Here is a 20783-nt window from a genome sequence, read left to right as displayed (position 1 = left end):
ATGGTTGGGAGGGGAGGGGCGGAAACAGAGGTGAGGTGGATGACAAACACCACGAAGGGAGACGAATGCAAATCCCATGGCAACAGCAACCGGAAAACAAGTCGAAAATAGGGCCAATGTCCACTATCACTATAGCAACGGAGGAAAGGGGATTTGCTGAATAGAGCAAAACAAATAGCCCTCGCATAATTCTTCTTAATGACTTTGACAGCTTTAATTCAGTTTATATGTCGAGTAATACAGCAATCGCGTTTCTGAAGACTCGCAAGGTGTTGTGCTGCAATCACTTTCTCACTTTTTTATGAACCACAATGAGATTAAATAGTGATGTAAATAATGAAAGTAATAAATAGCGTTCAAGTAGAAGGTATCTACCACAGCAAAGGGCACATACAAATAAATGAAAGGTTTATTAATTTGCTTCAGTCGGCCTATACTTAGTGTGCGTAAAGATGAACAAGTGAAAAAGCTTTGGCCGGATTACAAATCTCAAGCGCCGCTTTGTTTACGCGAGCCATCAGATGCACCCGCTGCACTCACGCCAAGAGTAAAATAACGGCACGCTCCTTCTCCTTACCTACCAGCGGCCAATCACAATTCACACACGGACCGATCTACCCAATGACAGCGCGGTAGTTTGGCCACGGGCGGCCAATAGGCTCCGAGCCTGGACCCCTGATGCAAGAGCGATGCAACAGCTATCCCACTTTTTACGCATCAACAAAGTGTTGTAGAACTTTGATAACACGGTGATGGCTACTTTAAAACAATAACACGCGGTTAATGGGTAAAATGAGCTCTTCACTCGAGCCGGTGGTTGTGTTCTCGCGAGGCTTGTATATCCAGAAGTACTAGTGGACATACAACACGCGTAGCATCGATATCAAAAGTAAAACAATACTGTAACCTGCAATAACTGTAAAATAAATCTTACGTTTGGTTTCATATGGCGACGTGGTTGCTTTCATTTTGCTATTTTCGCCTGACTCCAACGAATAAAATGAATTCATGACCTCCGCCCAATTTACATATTTTACCGACGTACAAAATGTGTTCGGGTAGATTTGCGAATGATTTATAGTATCATTGAAGAAGCTGTTCTTGTTGTTCTGGCTAGAAGCAACATGTTATTGGACGGTTGCGCTTGTATGGGACGTGGAGAAGGCGGAGGGATCCGGAGCCCAGTGTCTGTGACGTCATTGGTTGCTAGGTGAAAATGACCCTGATGATTTTACACCAAGATGCGGTTGCTCACTTTCCTACTCGACTGGCAGGTTGCACTAGGCACTCCACGTCCTCGTCTGCGCCAAGCTGACACGATGGCTTTTTGAAATCTCTACAACAGTTTGTAACCGAGAAGACAACGTGCTTTGCTTTTGCAACGCACCCCCAAGCTCTCGATACAATTTCTCTGCAAGAATGGAGTAAGTTACTCTCATTTTGCCTTCATTGCTGTTCAACTTTTTAATCGTAGTTATGCTCTTCCTCGCCAGTCAATTGACTTTTTTTTAAATAACTCTTTACACCGATTTTAGATCATGTTCCTGTTTGGGCTGTTTTGATACCAGCGTACTGTTTTCAGTGTAAAAAACAAATAACAAAACAGTTTTGGATTTCATTGTTCCTGGTGTAGCTCATATGCCGTCACATGGTTGTCATTTTAAGAGCTTGAAATGCTTAAGTGATTAATTCAAAATGACTAATGAGCAGCTTGAATCCAATTTAAAGATCATCTCACTCTTTGCGCGTGTGGCACACTCGCAGGGAGTTTGTTCCTAAGCAACCGTTTGGCCCTTGACAGCTTCCTAGTTCCCAAGTGGCCTTAAGATGTCATGTGTCAAGCGCGTTGGTTACAGAAGCCCACGGGACGGAACTCTCTGGCTAAATGTCACAGTTTCTCTCTCTCACCCACCGGCGTGATGCACTTTGCTCCCGAGCCGTTTTTTTTGACCGCTTTTTGGGCCTTTGGCCCTCTCCTGTAGGTTTCATGATGCCCGCCCAGCCCTGCTCTCCGCGGCCCAGCTGTCAGACCCCGCCTGCTCCCAGCGCGCGTTCCGCCTTGGCCTGAAGCCAAGCGCCCATGGACCGAACGACGATGGCTACGCCGGCTCCCGTTTGGGAGACGCTTGGCGTGCGCCTGGCAGACCCCCTCGCTCTCTCTCACCCACAGGCTAGCCGCAGCCAATCACTGGGGTGCAGGGGGGAGGTGTCAGAGGGGAGTCAGCACTTAATTGGTGAGTCGCACTAAGTGGGCTTTTGTATATTTGCCACATGTCAGGTGGGCTCGGCACTGCAGCGCATCCTTCCTCGCCGGACAGTAAGTAGCGTGGCTCAAAGGCGGCGAGACCCGCTTTGCCCGCCGCGACCGCGTTTGGACGAAATATTTGCGCGGCTGTGTATTTATGGCGTGGTTACACTTGAATATTTTTCGACAGGTGATGTTCTCACCGACTGGATGACGGAAGAAGTGGACTTTGCCTCGTACCTCCCGAACCCTCCCTCCCCTCCTTCCTCCACCAATGCCTCCCTTCCCCCGTCACCCCTTCACAATGACATCCAGGTGCCCTCCGACTTAGAGGTCATGACCTCTCTGCTGCAAGAGGAACTAGCCCAGCTGGAAGAGTACTTCCTGTCCGAGCCGCTGCCGGAGAAAGGTCCCAGGCTGGCGAAATGCGAGCGGAGCCCGCCTCCCGCGGCGCCTCAGCCCTTCAGCCAGCCGCCCTACGCGCCCTACTCGGCGGGCAACCCGTCGGAATCCGGCCCGTTTCTTCTCAGCCTGGCCGGCGGGGAGCTAGACTTGCTCGGCGTGTGCGGCGCTCCCGTAGGGCGATCCAAAGTTCCCAGGCACGCCCCGTACAGCTTGGGCCGCCCCGGCCCGTGCGTTCGTAAACGAATCCCGGACGGCTTGAGGTTGAGCGAAAGCTACGACGACGCCGCCTCGAATCCCAAAGGGAGCAACTCAGGTCACCCGTCGCTCAGTTATTGCTGCGTGGAGGAAGAGCGCTTAGCCGGGAAAGGATACTGCTTGGGCAGTGCCGTGGAGCTCCGAAAATGTGCCGTCCTAGCCAAAGAAGAGAAAAACTGCTGCTTGGGTCACAGCGCAAAGGTCGTCGCCGCCGCCGCCGCCGGTGGCGCGTTCCATTTCGACGACTCGCCGAGGAAAGAAGATCTGTTGATGTACAGCATGAGGGAGGTGAGCCAGCTGCCGAGCGGCGCCAAAAGCGGCGCGGAGGTGACAAAAGCCACGGCTGCTTGGAAAGGCCAGAGCGGCGAGAGTTGCTTTCTTTCGGGAACGCCCCAGTCCGAGCCCTATCGCGGCTTCTTCGCCGAGCAGGTCAAAGCCGAGGATCTGCAAATGGGCCAGCATGACTTGCGCTGTCATTTCCTGGAGGATCCGGGTCCAGAATGTCTTTTGATGGCGAGGGACAGTCTGATCTTGGAACCCTGCAGGTTGAAAGAAGACCACTGCGCTGTGAACTACCAATTTGACGCCGCTCCGGCCGAAGGCGGAGGAGAGCGCAAACAGAAGAAGAGAGATCAGAACAAAACGGCCGCTCATAGGTAAACCGCTGCTGCGCCCCCGCCCGATGTTTGTGATGGAGTTTTCGCCAAATCGGACTTAAGTCTCTGAAAATGAAAATTGAGATATTGATGATTCTACACCGGATTCCGAGTTCCATTTTATGTGCTGATTATGACTTCGCGGTTGTGACTAAATGATCAACCTTACAAGTTAGTTTTAACTTTAAATAGTTGGGGAAACAACATTTTGTTTTCTATTGGAAGTTTTTACTAGCCTCTGATTTCAAAACTAGGTAAACGTGTGACCAAAACTATTGGTCTGACCACTGGGTAAAATGTACATTTCATTTATTTATTTAATCATTTAATTTGCCCTACTAAAGCAGGGCGCAATTGATCAATCGGCTGATAATGGCCCTTACAACGTCGTCCAAAAATTGGCTATATGGCCGATATTTGACAATGATTATACATCTTAATGTACTCTGACGATAAAAGGTTATGGTATGGATGCGTAATAAATACAGGCAGCAGTGGCAGCTCATTTAAATGGTTAAATACATATCATGACATTCAAAACAAAGCAAATCTTGCTTTTTTTTATAAGCACTGAAAATTTAAAGTTTCCTGAAGCTAACATTTTTTTATAGATTTTTTTGTCGACCTCAGATTTAAAAAAAGAAGCCGTTGACGATAATCATTAAAATGCCACATAATTGGTATGCCAGATAAAATACCTTAATTTCCACCAACAAAACATGTTTTTCATTTTTAGCCATTATTTCACAGTTTTGAGAATTTTGAAAAAGAAGTTGAAAAGATTATAGTCATTTGTGTCTGTGAAAATGTGATGGCAAATTATAGTTAGAGCATCGGTGTCAAACTAAAGGCCAGGGTGCCAAATTCGGCCCGCCGCATCATTTTCTGTGGTTGGAAAAATGCTAATTATTGCTTCAAGGCTGTGAACACAAAAAAATAAAATAAAGTTTGCAATTTGTTTTTGGGGAAGCCATTTTTTTTGAAAACGCACCACATTTGTTGGTTTACCAAGCTCGGCCACGGACGGTCTGCTCCACGTAATCTTTCATTCGCAGGTACCGGCAACGAAAAAGGGCGGAGTTAGATTCTTTGGAAGAGCAGCTGCACTGCCTGGAAGGGCGCAACCGTGAGCTGCGCGACAAGGCCGAGTCCGTCGAGCGGGAGATCCAGTACGTCAAAGACCTCCTCATCGAAGTTTACAAGGCCAGAAGCCAAAGGTTAAAGCAGGATGCGACAGGATGACCCCAAAGCCCCGCCCACAAGTCACAACAGGGAAGTTGTGGAGCTTTTAATGTCATTTGGATTGAATGTTGCTTTATTTTCCATGCAGAACGCATGTTTGTCGGATCGCAAAACAAAGCGCTGACAGCGTAGCTTTCACTTTTCGCCCCTTGAGGCCGGCAATGACAATCATTATGTCATTCTGTGTAGGTATCTTAATCGGTTGCTTATTTATTAAAAAAAAAAAAAAAAACAGTGATTACACGGGTTAAGATTTTACTCGCCTTACATTAAAACTGATGTCAAGGGTAAACATTTTTTACGTGTTCAATTAAAAAAAAAAACATGTCAAATCTGAACGTTGTCAATTACGCGTGGAACTTGATTTCTTCATTTCAAATGGAAAACATCTTTTTCTAAATTATTCTAATAATCAACTTCTTATTTATAGTTTAAATGTGTTATTGTTGCAGAATATGAACTGGCATGCATGGCAATATTCATGTTTAATAATATTCCATTGTTTCCATTTTATTTGATGGTACTTTTTGTTTTTGTAAATACTGTTAAGATTAGAGGACATGAATAGATTATAGCTTTGATGCAGCACTACTGAATGTGGCTTTAAGATTTGGCAGCACTCCATTTTTATGATTGTAGTTGTGAATGCTTATGCTACTTACCATCTTTCCCACAATTACAAATGATACGGTATAATCATACAGCTCAGGATACAAGTTACAATCCATTCAACTATATTTTCCTTCCTAAATGGCCGAAGAGGAAAATATTCATGCGCCTTCACGTTCGACATGGTAACTATACGTTTGCTGCACGGCTTTCTGGGAAAAAAAAAAAAAAAAAAAGAATCGGGATTCTTATTAACGCAATATGTCTCATGAGCCTCAGGCTAATTGCACTAATTTGTACAAACTTTTATACGTTGAGCGGAGAGAATGTAATGGTCCTCACTTTGTAGCAAATTAACAAAGAAAAGCCTCATTAGATAGTTTGTTAACGACGCGCCTGCCCCGAATGGGCATTCAAGTTTTGTTTTCCACCCACGGTAGAATTCCTTGATTTCGAGCAGGCATATTCTTCCTATGCATTTATTTAAAGAAAATCTTGAATATATGCTCTGATGTCATTGATCTCATTGGCAGCATACTCTCGACTTGGGGAGATACCATATTGTGCTTAGAATGTTTTCATTTAACTTCTATTTCATAATCAAAACATTGCATTTGTCAAATCTGACTTTTCCAGTTAAAAATAAAAGTGTGGCGTGATGACTCCTCTGCGTGTATTTTTACAAGCGTGAACCGACTATGAAGTTTCATTTGCAAGAAACGCAAATGAAATCATAAACCCTTTGTTATTATTATTTGGCAAGATTCCAAATCTAAGACCACATACTGTACAGAGACTCAATATAGTTGATGAACCACTACATTGGTGGTGACGGTATATCATCAAACATTTGTTAATTAAAATTCATAATTACAAAATAGCCTTTTGAAAGCGACTCACAGAATGTTGGTTAGCGTTTTTTTTTTTTTTTTAAATCTTTTTCAACATTTTGTAATGACCCAAATTATTATATGTTAGTAACCTTCTTTGAGATTCCTTTCTTTTTGGAGATTTTCAGTCAAATTTTTGCATTCAATGGCATAAACATTGCAATATCCTTGACTCCCCGCCGTCAGACAACAGAAGGTACCTCACTCAATGTACTCTGACTTTTCATCCATCTTGTGAGTTTGGAATTGTCTAATGAGAAGAAGATAATCAGATTGTAGAGGTGCGCGCTGGGCCTCAAGGAGTTGCCCTTTGGCATCCAGTGATGTTAAGACCTTCGAACAAAAAAACACAATGTAACGATCATCAAATAATGTCAAGATAATCTTGTCCTTCTTTGATTACCTGTCGTATGGCATCGTGCTGGACATACAGACTCAAAGTTGCAATGGCGGCTTCTCTCACTACATTGTGGGAATCGCCGCATGCGGCTCTCAGAAGACATCTAGACACGCTTTCTTCCAGCAGCTTGGGTACGGCGCCTTGAAGGTGGGACAGATTTCCCAAGGCTGCGCATGCGTGGAGACGGGTGCGGGCATCGGGGTCAGAGGTCAGCGACGCCAGCGCGGCCGCGGTCATCCCGGCTTCCTCCAGCCACCGTTCCATTTCGTCACCCGGCTTGTTCTCTATGGTCCCTCGGCCTGAAGCTTTCATTTCACGCCCCCCAGGGTTAGAGCCCGCCTCCGCCGCAATGTAAGCCAACCATTTCCCGACTGACAAGCAAGCCGCCCGCCGCACCTGCGCGTCGGGATCCTCGAGAAGGTCTATCATGTTTTTCAAAATATCAGCTTGCAAATTGGGCAGTTCGGGCAGCCTGAACGGATACAAATTTCCTAAAAGTTTGCATGCGGCGGCCCTGACCGGGTCGTGAGAGTGAGCGAGCGCCTGGCGCAGCACGGACGACTCGAGGGAAAGCTGGAGGCGGCCGGAGTGAGGACAAAAACGGCTCATCAGGTAGATCAGAGAGAGCAGTTCCACAGCGGAGTCCCCCAGCTCATCCAGCTGAATCAAATCGGAGAGCAAAGAACTGAGGCTTCTGCTCGCTGTCTGCCGACCGCACGGAGCGCAGAAAAAGCTGCGGGCACTTTTACTGAAGTGGAATAGAAAACGCTGACGGTCACATAGCAACAAGCGGCGCAGGAGTGACAGTGGCAGCTCCACTAATGAAACGGGAAGACTTTGAATCACCTGTAAACGAATGGAACAAAACAAACAAAAAAAAAGCAGACATCAAAATCACCACAGATCAAAAAGAAACCCTGCAAAAAAAAGCAAGAGCAATGAAAGTGAATAAGAGTATTTTGCAAACGTTATCCTTGATTGCATCAGTGAATTGTTTGCTGCTCAAATGAAAGACCCCAAACAAAGTGGTTGTTGCTTCTTGGCCAAGTAGCACTTAACTAGCGCAAAGACTTTTGGATGGGCAGTGAAAATACATTCAAAGAGCTTTTGACATCTGTTGATTTGTTCATCTTTTGAACTCTATTTATAGAGGTATGTCGAGGCATATTTCATTAGGGTTAGGGTCTGAAGACAGATCATGTAACATTTTTGTCACCAATGACTATGTGCATCCATTTAAAACAACATTTAGAAAAACAGTTCCCGTACCAGAAATGAGTAATATGCTGCTCCGATGAATTTGCTTCATTTACCGACAGGATACAAACCTGCAGAAGGCCTTTAACGATGCCACAGCGATCATACGAGTGCAATATCCTACTAGCGCTGCTTGAATTCAAATCCAAAGCAAATGGAAGGCACAGCAAGTGGCAGCTCAACTGGATGAAGCTCTCCTGACTCGGTCCCTCCTCAAATGGAGCTAGATGCTCTTCAATAAATAGAGAACTGTTCAAAGGAAATAAATGGCGTCTTACATTAAGTGATGCGCCACGCTGGCAAAAATGACATCTTAACAAGAACCGTGAAAAAAAACATCGACACGAACCATTCAGGGCTCAGCAGCCAGCCCAGGGTGTATACAAACGTTGATTTGCTCTCAGAAAACAGCGAAATATATGAATAGGGATCCTTTGAGAAAACCAACAATGAGACAGAGATAAGAAAATTCAGTCCTGGGGGAAAAAAAAACAAAACAAAACGAATTGAGTATTTTCATGCGTAATTTGTAATGACACGATGTGTTTTTACCATTTCTTGAACAGACGTCCGTGTCTGGCTGCGTCTTTGCCAACGCTGTGCCGATCCCCTCCCAAAGGTGATGAACTGTGAGAGGATCGCAACATAAGGAGACGTCATCATGCTGTGAGGGAGACAAACAGGGATGGAGGACAGATACCTTTTGCAAAGGACACCCGATCTACGAGCGCAAAGTTTCAATATAATTTTATATTTGCGGTGGATATGCAAAATGCACTTTGGTAATGGCACCCTAATTGGCTGACCTCCGAGAGAGTGTGTAGCAACAGGGCAAGGAGCCCATCGCAGAGTCCCCGGCCCGGCGGTAGTCCAAATCGGTGCTGGCCGTAGCAAAAGTGCAAGTCATACAAATCGTAAATCCATCGCCGTTAAAAACTTGAAAACATTGTGTACCTGATGTGAACCGGGGACAAGTTCCTTCAGCAAGAAAATGAGCCGATTCGCATCAACTTTAACAGCAAGCTCATGCTGGCTAAAGAGAAATAAAATATCTGCAGCCAGGGGCTTAAGAAAAAAAAAACAACACATTCAACGGTGTACAAAATAAGCAAGACAACGGCTTTTTTTTTTTTTTTTTTTGATTCATTGAGTACTTACGGCTAAGGGCGTGAGTTCCGCTTGATTGAGAATGATCATGAAGGGCTTGATGATTTGTTCAGGTCTACAAGTGGAAATAACGAATGAGCCAATGTACAAAAAAAAAAAAAAAAATCACCAAAACACATATAAATATGCTGTGAACCAATGAGAACATGTTTAATCATGTTTAGCCCACCCCAGAATCATGTTTTAGGGTTGTTCAGAAGGAATTATGACCCCTTAAAAACACAAATCGGTGTTGGAGCTAAGTTAAGCAAAAACAAAGGAAGCCCCATCAAAGTGTATCCACGGTGCTTAAAAAAACAAAAAAAATTGCATTCCTCACTAGTCCATTACACTATCATTGTATGATACGACAAGTCTCTAGCACTAGCGCTAACTAGTGACTGCACATGTCGAAATAATGTGGACTTCTCATCAATCTATAAAAGATGACATCAAGAAGAGTGACTGTGAAATCACTGTGAAATTTGACTTACAGTAAATGGTCTATCTACTCACTTATATATACAAATCATAAAAACGTAACCTGCCTTTGTTATAAAATTTGTTATAAAATTGAGCACAATAAAAAATAGAGCGTATTAAAATGAGTCCCCTTTAAACATGCGTTAAAACGCTAAGCAAGGACAATATTGAGAACCACGCTATTGAGGTTTATTTAATTTTCATTAATCATTCACAGGCCTGTGCAGAACACACGTTGGAGTCCATTCTTTATGGTGTTTTTCATTTTACGGTTTCAGTTTCGGTCAAATATTTTCATTTCATTTCAAGGAAAATGAATAGCCAAACCTGTTTTCCGCCCTTAAGCAGCCTTGGTTCTTGTCCCAATAGACCAGCAGCACAAGAATCATTTCTCCAAGCGTTGGTAGACTCCAAGGTTGCTGCTCAGTTCAACAAGTTTGGAAAAGTGACATTTTATCAAAACTTAAGTTACAGAATATCTTTCTGAGTCCCACCTCTAACAAATGTGAATTTTCCACAGATTTGTGAAGCAAGTCGGTGAGGAGATATGGCAGTCCAAGATGACTACCCACATAGTTCCTCATCTCGAGGTCAGAGGTCAGAATCATGTTCCGTAAGACCTTCAGCGGAAGGTGAATGGAGCGCATGTCTTTCAGGACCCCATCACCTAGCTTACCACAAAAACATATCAAAATTAATGCGATTTTATAAAATGGATTTGTTTTACGTCTAGTTGAAAACTGCACCGAATTACCTGTTGCCTGTACACTAAAATACTGGATTTCACTTGAACAACAACAGCGCTGTAGTCGAATGGGTCTTGCGTTTGTCGGCTTGGTTCCGACTCTTCCACAAGCTTCAACCAAAAATCCTCACTGTCAGCTGTCTGAAAATATGAATTAAACACAATGATCCAGTCATATCATTTTTAACAGAAATGGGCATCAATTAAGAATCAGACTTACCTGTATTATAAAACTAGATGTGTTTTCAGTGGCTTCAGCTTTGTTTTTGGTCGTCCACTGCTGTCGTCGTGGCCCGACCTCGATTGCGGGAAACTCTCGTTCGTAGTCCTGACTGATTGGACCCCTGCAGGGATAGTTAGCGCAATACGCACACCTCGGTTTAAAACTCGAACACCACAGTGTGTAACACATACACACATTTGATAAGCACCTTTTTTGCATGGTTGATCTCACAACACCATGAGTGTTTGGATATGTACTTGGACAGGCTTTCAAAGTTGACTGAATTGAGGGGAAAGAAGTGTCTCTAGGGGGCGCCACAGTCAATCTAGAACTGGCCTCTTCGCTTTCCAGTTCATCCATCACCTCCTGGAGTCAAGGCAGATTTCAGCAGAGGCCTTTTTTTTCAAATCGTAACAACAATGTCCTTACTTTAGCTGGTTTCTCTCTGTTACTTTTGCTTTTTTGCTCCTTGACTTTTCTCAAAATTTTGCTCTCCCCACAGTTTGGTGACGTTTTTTCTGCCATTTGTTTCATTTTCAGTGCCATCATATCTGGGTCAGGCGGGACTGTCAGAGGACTCAAAACGCCCGTGTCATGAATCACTGCCAACACATTACTTTAGTGAGTACCTATTTTAAGTACAATATCCGTTTTAAAAAAATGTCACCGCCACCTTGAACACCATGAGCGACAAAAGGATGATGCAGGAGATCTGGCCAGGACAGTCGCTTCTGAGGGTCTTTTGTCAACAAACCTTTCAGGAAACTCTGAAAAGCAAAAAAGGGATATCAATATACGCTGACAGAATAAATCGAGTTATGGTTGCATCGTACCATGCACGTGCTGCTCATTGTTTGTGGCCATTTGATGGGGTCTTTCACAATGATCTGCACCAGGTGGAAGATGGAATTGGTGTAAAATGGGGGAGACCCTGTGTGGAGTTCATAAAGAATGCATCCAAGTGACCAGAGGTCAGCAGTGTGGTCATAAGGCTTCTCTGCCACCAATTCAGGCGACATGTACAGAGGGGTTCCCTTGATCGAAGTCAGCACCATGGTGGAGACGCTCATTGCCCGAGCAAACCTAATCAAACAATCGCATCCTTCATTTTCATGCAGATGACATGTTTCCACCGCGTCCACAAATGCACGTACCCAAAGTCGCATAGCTTCACGACACCGTTTTTGTCAAAGAGGATATTTTGTGGTTTCATGTCTCGGTGCAGGATACGGCGAGAATGCAAATAATACAGAGCTGAGACCAACTGGCAGGCGATCTCGCATACCTCGAATGAAGAAGAACATTCAAATCAATTCAACAATCTGAACTTGGGCCACGGTGCCTTGAGGAGCGCAGTACCTGACTTTCTGCTAAACTGCCATCATCTTCAATAATTTGGAAAAGCTGACCCTCCGCGTACTCGGTCACAACAACAACCTGTTTAACGGGTGGTTTATGATGATCAGTTCACGTGTTTCGCTACTTATTGGGACAAAACTTGCGTCGGTGAACGGACCTCCGTTTCTGTTTCAAAACTGTCGAAAAGTTGCACAATGTTTGGATGCTGAAGGTTACTCATGATTTCAATTTCCTTCCTTAGATTTTGCAGCTCTTTATTTGAGCGTCCCGTCTTTGGCATGAACTTGAGGGCCACCACCTCGACATAGAAATGAATGAATAAACGCTCACATCATTTTTGCGTGTCTGTAAAAGCCAAATGTAGAGAATAACTTACCTGCCCAGTAAATTTCTTCATTCCTTTGTGAACTCGACCAAACGAGCCCTCTCCCACCAATTCTAAGACGTGATAGGAATCCATCGCCACTTGGCAAAGCAGTCGATCAAATAGGAACGTGAAAATATTATTGTACTGTAAAGGTCGGGAATAATTTAGTCAATCTAATTAGATGAACCTGGCGTTGTTTCTGGGCGGGTACGTTTTGTACGTTTGATGCCGTCATCACAACTTCGGTACGATTGAAAAAAAGATACTGATTGTGTAAGTCTAGATGCCATGTCACAAAAGCGCTAAGGTAAAGTTTAAAATAATCTTGTGTTATTGATTACGATAAAAGAGTCTTTTAAAATCCCATAAGAATTTTTATTCAGAATTACTTTTCCTATAATATTTAATTTAGGTATATCCGTGAGTAATCCATTCAGGCTTTTTTAACGGGCAGCTAATATCAGCGGGCCCTTAGCATAGAAACTGAGCGCGCGTTCCTAGCAACCGACTCAAAACTGTAAACAACATGAAATCCAGGATACACCGGTGGCTCACTTCGGGTTACCGCTTGTTTAAAAATAAAACTTTCAGTAACTGGACTTTGCATGACGCCTCTGTTGCCTGTACAGATACTCCTTTTCGAAAAAAAAATCTTCTGCATTTGGTCATTTCAAATCATGCATTGTAGAGTAAATATTGCGTGTCACATTTCAATTACTGTACTTGTCTTTTAAAAATCACGTCATATAAATGGGAGGTAAATCTTTGTGGAAATGGTTGTGTTGTGGTTATGTGCTTGCAACTGAACCAAAGTACTCTTAAGGTTCTATGTGTCACTAATGGACAATTTACAGGAATTTGGTAACGCCACTAGACTCCTGGCACATACGTATAACATGCACGCAAGAAATAACAAGCGCACAAAGAAAATGTTGGGGCATGGACATGGTGCTACACACTCTTGTACGATAGATGGCAGTGTGCACTTAATTATTGCTTTCAATGCCGCAACAATCGAAAGTCCATCCCATCCTTTTTGCTGCTTTTCATTAGGTAAAAGAGAATCATGCACTGTACTTACATTTATGTTTTTACTACATATATTTTTGTAATTGACCCATTATGATACTTAGCCAAGCCAGTATAAAATATCACGCTTTATTTGCGCACGTCTTTACAATTCCATCTTATTCAAAGGAACAGAAAGTTCTCTCAATTGCCTTTCAGCTCTCTGATGAGAGGAAGATAGTCACACTCAGTCAGTGCATGCTGTGATGCCCGGAGAAGTTCCTTTTCAGCGTTTAGGGACAGCAGAACCTGAACATAAACACAAATGAAATGGAACAACCCAAAGCATCGTAAATTTTGTCTTCAAATTCAAGAGAGGTAGGCATCAAATGTTTGTTTTTAATAGCTGCTGCTTCAATTTCTTACTTGTAGCATTGAGTCCTGCCGCGTGTACAAGCTTAAAGTTGCAATGGCAGCCTCTCGCACCGCTATGTGGGAATCTGTGCATGCAGCTCTTAGAAGACATGTGGACACAGTCTCTTCCAGCATCTCAGGTATGGCGCCTTCAATGTGTAGCAGATTTCCCAAAGCTGCACAAGCGTGGAGACGGGTGCGGGCATCAGGGTCAGAGGTCAGTGATGCCATTGTGGTCCCCGTCATCCTGGCTTCTTCGAGCCAACTTCTCATCTCGCCATTAGCCAACGCATTCTCTGTTGTCATCTCGCTGGTGCCCGCCTTGTGCGCATGGTTGACCTTGTCGTTGTTCCCCCTTTCGCTGGGCCTTGCCGTGTTCAAGCCCACCTCCGCTGCAATATAAGCCAACCACTTCCCGACCGACAAGCAGGCCGCCTGCCGCACATGCGCGTTAGCATCCTCAAGAAGATCAATCATGTCTTTAAATACGTCTGGATGCAAATTGGGCATTCCGGGAGATCTGAATGGACACAAGTTTCCCAAAACCTTGCACGTGGCGGCCTTGATCGGAGCGTAAGAGTGGTCGAGCGCCTGGCGCAACACGGGCGACTCCAGGTGAACCTGGAGACGAACGGAATGAGAGCAAAAGCAGCTGACGAGGTATAACAGAGAGAGGAGTTCCACGGCGCTGTCCCCCAGCTCATCCAGCTGCAGCAAATCAGAGAGCAAAGAACTGGCGCCTCTGCTTGCTCTCCGCTGACCCGAGGGAGCGAGTGCAGAGAAAAATCCGTGAGCGGCTTTACTGAGGCGGGAAACACAGCGTTGACGGTCACATAACAACAAACGGCGAAGAAGTGACAGTGGCAGCTCCACTAATGAAACAGGAAGGCTTTCAATCACCTGTCAAAAAAAATGAAACAACAGACATTGAGCTAATCAATCCTTTGATAGTTTATACCTATTATTGATGAATATGTAGCAGAAAATCATTAAAGTCAAGGTTTTATGTTCAAGAATTTTCAAGCTCCAATGACCTCCATTTCTGGAATTGCCGTGACAGGAGTCCCAAATAAGAGCATAAAGGATGAATCTTAACCTGCAGAAGTCCTTTAACAACACCGCAGCTATCATACAACTGTAAGATCCTGGAAGTGCTGTGTGAACTCAAGTCCAAAGCAAATGGAAGGCAAAGGAAGTGGCAGCTCAGTTGAATGAAGCGCTCATGTGTTAGACCGTCTTCTAGTTTCACTTCAGAAAACCAAAGACGACTGGGGAAAAAACATCCACAAACATTACAATGTTCAACCTTAAATTGTATCTAAAACATAAATAATCATCACGAACCATTCAGGTGTCAGCACCCAGGCAAGAATGTAGACAAATGTTGATTTGCTCTCACAAAATAGTGAAATATAAGAATATGGATCATGGCAAAAGAGCAACATGGTGGCTGACATCAGAGAGTAAAGTCCTGAAGAGGAGCATTCAAACAGGAAATCACACTTATGTTGGGAATAATTCCAAAAATAATCATGTTTGTTTACCATTTGTAGAACAGAAATCCATATCTGGCGTTGTCCATATTAATGAGGTTCCGGTATTTTTCCAAAGATGATAAAACAGTTGCGGATTCAAATGTGAAAATCCACAACCGTGCTGGTAACATAGTAAAAAAAAAACAAAAAAAAACAATGACAGATCATTTCAAAGAAAGATGCTGTACAGACATTCCAATATTTTTTCCCTAATAATTCATGAAATTAATTGCAATTTTCTACACTTCTGTCATTAGCAAAATCCCACCGATTCGTCCAAGGTATCAACACGATACCGATACTCGGTACTGATACTTGGTATCGGTGCTCTTACATCCCTATATAAGATCCACTGAAAGCTAGATTCTAGGACAAGTAAATTTTGCTGGCTGACCTCAGAGAGTTTGTGCAGAAGCAAATAGAAAAGTCCATCACAGAGCCCCCTGTCTGGCGGGAGTGGAAGTTGCAACTTCGGAGGCGGCGAACAGAAACAACCATGTAAGAAATCAAGCATCAACTCATCTTGGGCAGATATCAGATGGCCTCCTCCGTACCTGACGCGAACCGGACACATGCTCCTTCAGCAAGTGGCTGAGCGCGTCCACGTCGACATTGACGGCAACCTCGTGTCCCGCAAAATGGGACAAAACGGAGGCCGCCAGAGGCTGGAGGAGAAAGGACGAATGAGCGTGTGAAAACGCTTACTTGGCAGACTTGGAAAATTGTCTTTCATTGCTCAAAATCAATGTTGCATCTGATACTTACAACTAAAGCAGCCAGGTCCGCTCGATTAAGAATCGTCATGAAAGGCTTGATGAATTCTTCAGGTCTGCATGCAGACAACAAATTGAATTCAAGGGCGCAGGACCGTCACCTGTTCGTTACAACAAACCAACCAGCAAACCTCTTTTCTTGCCTCAGCCAATCATTGTTGTTGTCCAGGTAGATCAACAGTGCTGCAATCATTTCTCCCAGTGTTTGGAGACTCCGTGGCTGCTGCTTGCTCAGTACAAAAAAATGATTAAAGCGGATGTTCAGTCGACAAATAATCAGTAATTATCACGCTTCGATTCATCGTTTTAAGACCTAAAATTGTTTTCAGGCTCTAGTATTGTGTCATTGCGATCAGAAGTTCCAAACGGAATGCTTGGAACACTCACCTGAGTGAAATGTGGATTTTCAACCGAGTTGTGAACCAATTCAAAGAGGAGACACGGCAATCCAAGTTGTCCGCTAATGTGCTTCCTCATGGCCAGGTCAGAGGTTCCAATCAGGTTCTGCAGAACCTTCAGCGGACGGCCAATGTGCCGCATGTCTTTTAGGACACCGTCACTTAGCTCATTGGTGAAAAGAGACAATGAGTGTGACTGAATAAAATGTCATATGGTGCTTCTTTGAAAATCACCTGCTGCTTGAACATAAAAATGGTGGATTGCACTTTGGAAATAATGCTACTATAATTCAACGGTTCTAGCTTCTCTTGGCTTGGATCTGATTGCTCAATGAGCTTCTCCCAGAATTCCTCTCTTCCGAGCATCTGAAAAAAGGAAAAAATATGTTTTTTAAAGAGATCTAACCATGCAATTTTGAGCAGTGGAGGCGCACAATAAAAATTGGGTCTTACTTGGGAACTTTTGGGTGTCGTTTGCTGTCGTCGTGGGCTGACCTCTACTGAGGGGAACCTTCGTTCGTAGTCGTGACTGATTGGACCCCTGCAGTGGTAACGCGCATGTCAGTAGTGACCACAAATATATACACACACAGTGCCGGAAAAACTTTGCAAATTGGTAAGAGTGTGTAGTCCCCATAGCTTTGCGCACATTTCGACCTACTTTGCAAAGTAGGGCAAACTAGTGATGTCAGATTAAAAACAAAAAAGATTGATGTAGTTTGTAATCTCACCAAAGAAAATCTAAGAAAAAATAAACAATTTTTAATCATTTATATACATTGTGTTATGGCAAATCAAAAGCTCGAGATAGAACAAGCATTCAGCAGATGCACTTGTAGCTATTGATCTTTTGCCATATTTTAGACAAGTGCCAGCTTTACTTCTGACCATCATGAAGAACGATGCTTTCTTTGGTTAATCGCAAAATAAATAGAAATTAACAATAAAATAAAACATCAATCGTCCTGTGGGTTGCAGACTTGCTCAGATGTGAGCTGTTCTCAAGTTAATTTTGGCAAAGAGCTTTACTTTGGCTCGCTGCATTTGTTGCTGTGCTGTGGCCGTAGTCGCATCTGGATGCTTTACATTGATGCGATAGGCTCAAGTTAAGCTGCCTTGTGGCTTTGTTTTTTGTGTTGTTAAGATGAACATTCATCAGCCCGACAGCCTTCACAAGCCACATCTTCCTTGTGCTCCTGAACTACAATGAGAACCAATCAGTTCTCAACCCCCAAAAACTCAAGCACAAGAAGCCTGATGCATGAAAACGGATCCAATCGGATGACATTTGATCTGTTCGCCCCTTCCTATGAGATGATTTTACTTGGCACAAACCTGTCGGGATGACTGGATGTAGCTCCAGAATGGCTGCTTGAATTCAAACTTAGAGGTGATAATGTTGAATCAACAGTGGGCGAGGCATGTAAAAGGGGTGTTGGTGCAACTAAACAGTCTCCCTCGGATTCTAGTCCCTCCTTCTTCTCCTGTAAAACCAAACATCCTTGTCATGAATGTATGTTAGTTGATTGGCAGTGGCAAATATGCGTCTCTTACTTTTTCGCCATTGGCCAATTTCTTTGTATGACTTTTGCTCCTTTGCTCCAGAATTTTTCGAAAAATTCTGCTCTCCCCCGAATCCGGTGATGTCTTTTCTGCCATTTGTTTGCGTTTGCGTGCCAGCATGTCTGGGTCAAGCCTGGCCGTCAGAGGACTGAAAATAGCTTCGTCTGGAACCACTGCCAGCACACCACCGTGTTAGTACGTATCACATAAATGGCGCTAAAACATTTCCATGTTGTCACCTTCAACCCCGTCCGCGACAAAAGGATGATGCAGCAATTCTGGCCAGGACAGTCGCTTCTGCGGGTCTTTAATCAACAAACCTTTCAGAAAACTCTAGAATAAAGATACGAGAGCTCAATGTGCGCTATAGATAGAAATAAAAAAAGAAAAGAAAAAACAGAAGCTGCTGTGTACCATACATGTGGCGCTCATATTGTCTGGCCACTGGATGGGGTCCCCCACAATGAGCTGGCCCAAGTGAAAAATCGAATCGGCACAAAACGGCGGCATTCCTGTGTGGATTTCATACAGAATGCAGCCCAGCGCCCAGAGGTCAGCCGTGTGGTCGTAAGGCTTCTCCGCCACCAGCTCGGGGGACATATACAGCGGCGTTCCCTTGATAGAAGTCACCACCATGGTGGAGACGCTCAAGGCTCTTGCAAATCTGAAAGTGCAGGCATCATTTGATTCTGTCCCAAAGACGGAGTTATACGTTTTTACACAGTTCAGACATCAAAAGCCAAATCCTTGAAAAAAATAGGGAAGCGATACCTGATTGAATGTCTAGGCTCTTCGAAACATAAAAATATGGTAATTATATGCTTATATGATAATATATATCATATAATAATGTGATAATTATATATGATATACAGCTGGGCATTATATAGCTAATTAATTTTCCCATATAAGGAGCGGAGATACATACCCAAAGTCGCAAAGCTTCACGACGCCGTTTTTGTCAAAGAGGATGTTTTGTGGTTTCATGTCTCGGTGCAGGATACGACGAGAATGGAGATAATACAGAGCTGATACGAGCTGGCAAGCGATCTCGCAAACCTCCGATTAAAAACAAATACAAAGAACAGGATCACCACATCTGGAATATCGTTGCGGTTCTGTGCGCGGCATGCTTTTACCTGACTTTCCGGTAAACTGCCGTCAGCTTGAATGATTTGAAACAACTGACCCTCGGCATACTCGGTCACAACAACCACCTATCAGAAGCACCAAAGCAGTTTTGATAGTGTCGTTAACGTGTTGTGGGCGCGGACAGAAACGCACCTCCGTTTCGGTTTCAAAGCTGTCAAAAAGTTTCACAATGTTTGGATGCTGAAGGTTGCTCATGATATCAATTTCCTTCTTCAAACTTTGTAGCTCTTTATTTGACCGGCCCATTTTTGGCAAGAACTTGAGAGCTACCACCTGACGGATGCACAGGCAAGGAGCGGGCGTTAAAGCGCACTCAATGGTATGGAAAACGTGGCGACAAATCAACTTACTTGGCCCGTGAATTTTTTCATTCCTTTATGAACTCGACCAAAAGATCCCTGTCCCACTTGAGCCAAAACATGGTAGGAATCCATTTGGATATTATCGTAAAATTATGTTGCTAGTTTGTGAAGGGGAACGTGTGGTAAAGTAACTGCAGTCAAAGGGCCTTCATCACAAAGGCCGCTCTTTATGTTGGCCCAATATACTGATTTTGCATCAAAGTCACTTTGATGCTTTTTCTTTTAGAGCGTTTCTAATAAAATGGAAAATTCCCTTAAAAAAAATACAAAAGATGCTTTCGTAGAAACCTTTATTGACATTTGGCCCCTTTGAGTAATAAACAACAGAATCACCTCAATATGTTGCAGAGCAGTTCTACACCACAAGTCACAATAATAAATATAAGTATGGTTTCTGTGCCAAGAAGCAGAGGAAAAATGGAGCTGCCTCGCGGCGCCCCACCACCCTGGCTCCGCCCATCAGGTCACCATCGTCAGCTTCACCTTATCCCCGACTACACCTTGGATCAACTTCCTGGCGGCCAGCATCAGCGTGCCCGACTGCATGTGGCAGGACGCGTTGAACCAGAACATGACCTGGTTCAATTGTATACATAATGCACTTGACAAACTTCATTGTTTTCTTCATTTTTTTTATTTGATTATTCACAGAGAGCGAGAGAGAGAGAGAGAGAGAGAGAGAGAGAAAGAGAGAGAGAGAGTTTATGTGGGAAAAAAAACTGTACATAGTCATTTTTAATGGGAAAAGTATTACTAGAGTAAATGTCTGAAAAAAAAACCCTAAGTATAAACGGTAATTTATTAAAAGGTTATAAAACCCTTACTAAACATGGTAATTAAAAAGAAACCTATCTATAAATTGTCATTAAAAGAAATACTATACATGTTTAATTTTTGCAAAAAAAAAAAATACTACAAATAATAATTACAATACATATTCATTACATATATTGTGATTGAATAAAAAGCCTTCTTTCCGGAAAAATAAGTTATACCATAATGGGTCATCTTTTGCGAAAAAATTGCCTTGCCATGGTTGTTTTTTTTTGAAAGAAAACAAAAATCCTTACCACACACGATATCTTTTTGCAAACAAAAAAAAAACAAGCCTTACTGTACGCGGTCTTTTTTGTGAAAAAATGGTTACTATATGGTCGTTTTTTGCGAAAAAAATCCCAATGCTGCAATGGCTCCGCTTTTTAAGTGAGCATCTTAAGACGTGCAAAGACAATGTTTGAAATTGAATCTGAAAAGTGTCTGTACTTGGCTCCTCCCGTGATTCAACGCTGTCCACAA

The 20783-nt window shown here is 43.5% G+C and overlaps 3 protein-coding genes across 7 annotated transcripts; 1 reads left to right on the top strand and 2 right to left on the bottom strand.

Moving 5' to 3' along the window:
* Positions 1-1125: 1125 nt before the first annotated feature.
* Positions 1126-6074, top strand: atf5a (activating transcription factor 5a). 2 transcript variants are annotated; one of them, XM_088441633.1, is made up of 4 exons: positions 1126-1424; positions 1983-2234; positions 2436-3561; positions 4617-6074. In XM_088441633.1, exons 2-4 carry the CDS (start codon positions 2081-2083, stop codon positions 4801-4803), a joined length of 1467 nt encoding a protein of 488 aa, XP_088297759.1. In that variant the 5' UTR covers positions 1126-1424; positions 1983-2080; the 3' UTR covers positions 4804-6074. The 2 variants fall into 2 exon arrangements, with proteins under 2 accessions (XP_088297759.1, XP_088297760.1); XM_088441634.1 differs by lacking the exon at positions 1126-1424 and having other exon boundaries at positions 2090-2317.
* On the bottom strand, positions 4634-12468 carry stk36 (serine/threonine kinase 36 (fused homolog, Drosophila)). Of its 2 annotated transcripts, none has more exons than XM_088441631.1 (20): positions 12292-12468; positions 12073-12213; positions 11916-11993; positions 11711-11841; positions 11390-11639; positions 11230-11323; positions 10986-11158; positions 10765-10922; positions 10554-10677; positions 10343-10474; positions 10083-10259; positions 9916-10007; positions 9118-9181; positions 8914-9024; positions 8766-8840; positions 8512-8623; positions 8309-8435; positions 8031-8208; positions 6706-7548; positions 4634-6635 (listed from the first exon to the last, which is right to left on the bottom strand). In XM_088441631.1, exons 1-20 carry the CDS (start codon positions 12373-12375, stop codon positions 6504-6506), a joined length of 3276 nt encoding a protein of 1091 aa, XP_088297757.1. In that variant the 5' UTR covers positions 12376-12468; the 3' UTR covers positions 4634-6503. The 2 variants fall into 2 exon arrangements, with proteins under 2 accessions (XP_088297757.1, XP_088297758.1); XM_088441632.1 differs by lacking the exon at positions 4634-6635 and having other exon boundaries at positions 7216-7362; positions 7446-7548.
* Positions 12469-13426: 958 nt separating this feature from the next.
* Positions 13427-19627, bottom strand: LOC148408741 (uncharacterized). Of its 3 annotated transcripts, none has more exons than XM_088441741.1 (20): positions 19476-19627; positions 19258-19398; positions 19113-19190; positions 18902-19032; positions 18388-18637; positions 18213-18306; positions 17965-18146; positions 17746-17894; positions 16864-16951; positions 16645-16776; positions 16400-16576; positions 16144-16238; positions 16005-16068; positions 15794-15904; positions 15634-15708; positions 15249-15360; positions 15049-15175; positions 14801-14972; positions 13717-14604; positions 13427-13599 (listed from the first exon to the last, which is right to left on the bottom strand). In XM_088441741.1, the coding sequence occupies exons 1-20, from the start codon at positions 19557-19559 to the stop codon at positions 13495-13497; spliced, it is 3255 nt and encodes a 1084-aa protein (XP_088297867.1). In that variant the 5' UTR covers positions 19560-19627; the 3' UTR covers positions 13427-13494. The 3 variants fall into 3 exon arrangements, with proteins under 3 accessions (XP_088297867.1, XP_088297868.1, XP_088297869.1); XM_088441742.1 differs by having other exon boundaries at positions 16144-16235; XM_088441743.1 differs by lacking the exon at positions 13427-13599 and having other exon boundaries at positions 13705-14604; positions 16144-16235.
* Positions 19628-20783: the final 1156 nt, after the last annotated feature.

This window comes from Hippichthys cyanospilos, chromosome 18, assembly GCF_059441005.1.
Source record: "Hippichthys cyanospilos isolate Australia breed blue-spotted pipefish chromosome 18, RoL_Hcya_1.0, whole genome shotgun sequence".
NCBI classification, from domain to species: Eukaryota; Metazoa; Chordata; class Actinopteri; order Syngnathiformes; family Syngnathidae; genus Hippichthys; species Hippichthys cyanospilos.
This window is presented reverse-complemented; position numbering and strand designations above follow the sequence as displayed.

Excerpts from the sequence above, each read along its gene's own strand:
- atf5a (XM_088441633.1), top strand. The coding sequence starts at position 2,081 with ATGGACCGAACGACGATGGCTACGCCGGCTCCCGTTTGGGAGACGCTT. Across the intron at positions 2,235-2,435 it reads GGGGAGTCAGCACTTAATTG|GTGATGTTCTCACCGACTGG; the intron begins GTGAGTCGCACT and ends ATTTTTCGACAG. Across the intron at positions 3,562-4,616 it reads AACAAAACGGCCGCTCATAG|GTACCGGCAACGAAAAAGGG; the intron begins GTAAACCGCTGC and ends TTTCATTCGCAG.
- stk36 (XM_088441631.1), bottom strand. The coding sequence starts at position 12,375 with ATGGATTCCTATCACGTCTTAGAATTGGTGGGAGAGGGCTCGTTTGGT. Across the intron at positions 11,842-11,915 it reads GCAGTTTAGCAGAAAGTCAG|GTATGCGAGATCGCCTGCCA; the intron begins GTACTGCGCTCC and ends TCTTCATTCGAG. Across the intron at positions 10,260-10,342 it reads TTTTAGTGTACAGGCAACAG|CTAGGTGATGGGGTCCTGAA; the intron begins GTAATTCGGTGC and ends TTTTGTGGTAAG.
- LOC148408741 (XM_088441741.1), bottom strand. The coding sequence starts at position 19,559 with ATGGATTCCTACCATGTTTTGGCTCAAGTGGGACAGGGATCTTTTGGT. Across the intron at positions 16,239-16,399 it reads AAAATCCACATTTCACTCAG|CAGCAGCCACGGAGTCTCCA; the intron begins GTGAGTGTTCCA and ends GTACTGAGCAAG. Across the intron at positions 15,176-15,248 it reads GGATTTCTGTTCTACAAATG|GACTTTACTCTCTGATGTCA; the intron begins GTAAACAAACAT and ends GCTCCTCTTCAG.